This window comes from Melopsittacus undulatus, chromosome 6 (assembly GCF_012275295.1).
Source record: "Melopsittacus undulatus isolate bMelUnd1 chromosome 6, bMelUnd1.mat.Z, whole genome shotgun sequence".
Taxonomy (NCBI): Eukaryota; Metazoa; Chordata; class Aves; order Psittaciformes; family Psittaculidae; genus Melopsittacus; species Melopsittacus undulatus.
The window spans coordinates 30,199,179-30,202,043 of NC_047532.1; the positions used below are offsets into that span (position 1 = coordinate 30,199,179).

At 61.7% G+C, this 2,865-nt stretch overlaps 1 protein-coding gene across 1 annotated transcript; it reads right to left on the minus strand.

The window, feature by feature from the left end:
- Positions 1 to 922: 922 nt before the first annotated feature.
- Positions 923 to 2,449, minus strand: IER5 (immediate early response 5). Its single transcript, XM_013128519.3, has one exon. The coding sequence runs from the start codon at positions 2,322 to 2,324 to the stop codon at positions 1,578 to 1,580; it is 747 nt and encodes a 248-aa protein (XP_012983973.2). The 5' UTR covers positions 2,325 to 2,449; the 3' UTR covers positions 923 to 1,577.
- Between the last annotated feature and the right edge of the window lie 416 nt (positions 2,450 to 2,865).

Genomic DNA, 2,865 nt, shown 5'->3' on the forward strand with positions numbered 1-2,865 from the left:
AGAAAGCTAAGAGCAAGGAGCTTCACATTGGTCATTACTCATCTTCCATACTGTTCCTGCCTAAGCCAGCTCCCTGAGATTCAGCTAGATATCCCATGCTGCACTTCACAGCACACAAACATCTTCCTTGACTCACAAGAGATGCAATCCTCAGTTGAAAAGTTCATTAATTAGGAGCAGAAACGCCTCTAGTGAATCTCCCAGCGAGAAAGAAAAAAAAAGATAATCCACAATTCAGTCTTAATTACAAGGCCTTAGGGCACTCCACAGTCACTGTGAAGCAGAGGCCAAACTTTTCTCCCCACCCCTAGGAGCAGGAACTTTAACCCAGTTACAGCTTCACAGATAAAGAAAAAAATAGAAAAAAAAGACAGCCCTGATACTCATCACTTTAACTGTTGCACAAGTAACAGCAAGGAGGAGGCACTGACAAACACTTCTGGCAGAGCAGTAGGGGGAGGGAGCACAGCCCATGTCCGGGAAGATCCACTCACACGCCCCCAACCTGGACCTCCGGACAGGCAAAGCAGAAGTCCGGCCCCTCCACAGCACGGGGTCAGACTGCGCGCAGCTGCTCTGCCGGGATTTAGCAACCGCTTTCCACCCACGGAGTGTGACTGTGCACATTAGGTACTTTCTGAGCAAGACCTCAAATGCCACAGCAGCCCTAGCCCCGTGAAGAGGCTACAGCCGGAGGAGCAGGGAGAGCAACTGGGAGATCCTGGGAAGAACTCCAGTCGCCCAGAGAGAACTTCCCTTACTTCCCGGAGGAGCTGGACTCCAACCCACTCTGAGCCTCTGGCGAGGCAGGGTGGATCCAGCCACAGACACGCAGCAACCACACCCCTGGCTGCTGCCTGCCTGGCTCCCGGCGACCTCCCCACCACGAGCCGAGCGGGGGCACACACGAGAACGAGCCTTGTACAGTTGAAAATATTTAATACGTGTTGAACACGTAGAATTACATTTTATACAAAACAAGATACATCACTGAAGGGGAACACTGTACAAAATCCCTACGGGAGCCCCAAGCCTTTATACAACAAAGACCAGGAGTTACCAAGCCTAACAAACAGGCTCAAGGACTTGCCGTCAGAGCGTCTGTAAACTTCGTTTCTCTCAATAAACACTTTTAAAAAGCACCATGTAATAGTTCTGACCTAAACCTTCCCAAAATAGACTTTATTTAATAAACTTAATACTTTCCAAGCTTAAAATACTACCCGGTGGGTGCGCCCCCGGCGTCGGCAGCTGCGGCAGAGCCTCCCAGGGGCGCCGGAGAGGGCGGCGGCCCGACCGGGAAGGGGAATTCCGGGAGGGTAGGGCCGAGGGCGCTTCCAGGGCGGATGCCGGCAGACGGGACCCAGCTTGCCGGCGGGGAAGTGCTGCTGCTGCCGCCCCTGCCCCGCGGCCCTTCCCGTGCGACCCGGCAACGCGCCGGGACTCGCCGGAGCCGAATTCCCACGGACCGTGGGTGCGGGAGGAGGGCGGAGGTTATCACCTCTCTGTCCAGCTGCCCGTCCGTCCAACAGGGCCCCCATCCCCGCGGCGGAGGGCCAGTCGCTGCGGCCCGCGCGTCAAAAGGCCACGATGGCCGTGCTCCAGGGGTTGAGGGTCCGCAGCACCGGCTCGTCGCAGCAAATCTGTCCCGGCTCGGCCGCCGCGTCGGTGGGTGTCGTGGCCGCCGTCGCCTCGCCGTCGTCGCGGGGGGCCCGCCGTCGGCCCTTGGGCTCCTTACTGAGCAGTCCTGAGAAGCTGGAGCCGAAGATGCTGATAAGGCTGGCGACGTTGCCTGTCTCCATGTCCTCCTGCTCGCCAGGCGGCGGCTCCTCCTCCACCTCTCGGCGGGGTTTCTTTACTGGGGAGCCCGCCTGGCCCCGCTCTCCGGCGCTGCGCTTCCGGGGGCAGTGAGACGGCGGGGGGGCCGCGGTCTCAGCGGCACAATCCGAGCGCTTCGCCTCGCCGCCCGCCGCCGCGCAGCAACAGCTACAACTGCAGCAACAGCGCCGTGCCCGGGGGCCCTCACAGTCCGCGAAGGGCAGCCGTGAGCCACCCCGAGCCGCTTCGTCCGTCGGCGGCGGCGCCTCTCCGGCCGCCCAGGCAGTGGTGCAGGGCGGCTGCTCGTCCTCGGGGGATCCGCAGGCGGCGGGGGGCGGCTCAGGAGGGCAGCCCGGCTCGCTCAGGTAAACCTGCCGGGCGCTGCGCAGCACCAGCGACACCAGGAGGTTCTTGTGGAGCTTGAGGCCGCCGCGCTGGCCCCGCGCGCTGTAGATCTTGCCGAGCGAGATACTGACGATGCGGTGCGCCTCCAGCTTGAACTCCATAGCGGACAGGGGGCGATGGGACCACCGGGCTTAGGTGAAGCCGTGCGGAAGTAGCGCCAAAACTCCCGTCGCAGGCTCTCCTCCAGCTCCCCCACGCCGCTCCTTCGCGCCGCCGACTGAGGCGAGCCCACGCGTCCAGCGACATTTTATACTGCCCCCGCCCCGGCCAATCAGGGCGCCCCGCCGGCCGCTCCAACCGCCGGCTGGCCCCCGCGCGCCCGCGCCTGCCAATGGCGGCGCAGGGGAGCGGGTTCGAACGCTCTCCCGGCGGAGAAGGCTCTTAAAGCGGCAACGCCAGCACGCGGCTCGTAGTGGGGCCTGCCGCCGGCGGACGCTGCGGGACAGCGGCCAGGACTGTGGCAGCGCCCTGGGCTCGGCAGAGCCCCAGCTTCACTGCACCCCGCATTGGCTTGATCACACCGACAGGCAGCAGTGGGGATTTTGGCCAAAATAACTGAAACATTTAGGGAGGGGAGTGGGGGGAAACAACAAACCAAGAGTGACTTGGTTTTGCAGGTTAGAAATGTTTCTCTCAATTTCA